Source organism: Alligator sinensis, unplaced genomic scaffold (assembly GCF_000455745.1).
Source record: "Alligator sinensis unplaced genomic scaffold, ASM45574v1 scaffold453_1, whole genome shotgun sequence".
Classification (NCBI taxonomy): Eukaryota; Metazoa; Chordata; order Crocodylia; family Alligatoridae; genus Alligator; species Alligator sinensis.
In genome coordinates, this window is record NW_005842485.1 from 867099 (window position 1) to 867730 (window position 632).

The 632-nt window shown below is 71.5% G+C and overlaps 1 protein-coding gene across 2 annotated transcripts in view; it reads right to left on the reverse strand.

The window, feature by feature from the left end:
* Positions 1 to 632, reverse strand: part of POLD2 (DNA polymerase delta 2, accessory subunit) — an 8783-nt gene extending 8151 nt beyond the window's left edge. For both annotated transcript variants that reach the window (XM_025212810.1, XM_006031172.3), the window contains exons 1-2: positions 520 to 632; positions 118 to 382 (exon numbers count right to left, since the gene is read on the reverse strand). In XM_025212810.1, the coding sequence (XP_025068595.1) occupies positions 118 to 337 (220 nt within the window). In that variant the 5' untranslated portion in view covers positions 338 to 382; positions 520 to 632. The remainder of the gene's footprint in view (positions 1 to 117; positions 383 to 519) is intronic.

Sequence of the window (632 nt, forward strand, 5' to 3'; positions counted from 1 at the left end):
CTTCATGACAGGTTCCCCGGCTGGCCTGGCCCACCGGACGCCAGCAGAGACAGACCCGCAGGCTCCCGGGGCAGGGGTCGCTGCCCAGTGGCCGGGAGATCGGAGACGCGGACTCACCCCATTTGTGCTGGGCCCGCTCCTCCAGCAGGGGCCGCATCTGGATGAGGCGGGTGGCGTAGATGTGGGCGTACTGGCGGCTGAAGCTGCGCTGACCCAGCCGGAAGGGCTCGGTGCAGTCGGTGTAGGTGGAGACCGGCGCCCTGGCGAAGGTGGAGGGTTCGGCCGAGGGGGGGGCCAGCAGCCCCTGCGCCGTGGGGGCCGCCTGCTCGGAGAACATGGCCAGGGCTGGGGCTGGCTCCTGGCTGGGTCCGCAATGCTCTGCCTAGGGCAAGAAATAAAGCTCCAGTGTGTTGCTGTGGCTCCGGCATCGCCCCTCACCCTGCATCCTGCTTCCCACCCCGTGTGCCCTCACACCCAGCCCAGCCCCGTGCTCCCGGATCGGGCCCAGGGGGCACGTACAAGACCCGATTGGCCTGGCGGGGTCAGGGGTCAGGGCTGTGGCCGGCCGGCCGGCGCCGCCGAGCCCGCAGCCCCATGGGGGGGTCGAAAAGGCGGCAAGGCCTCCCCCGGGA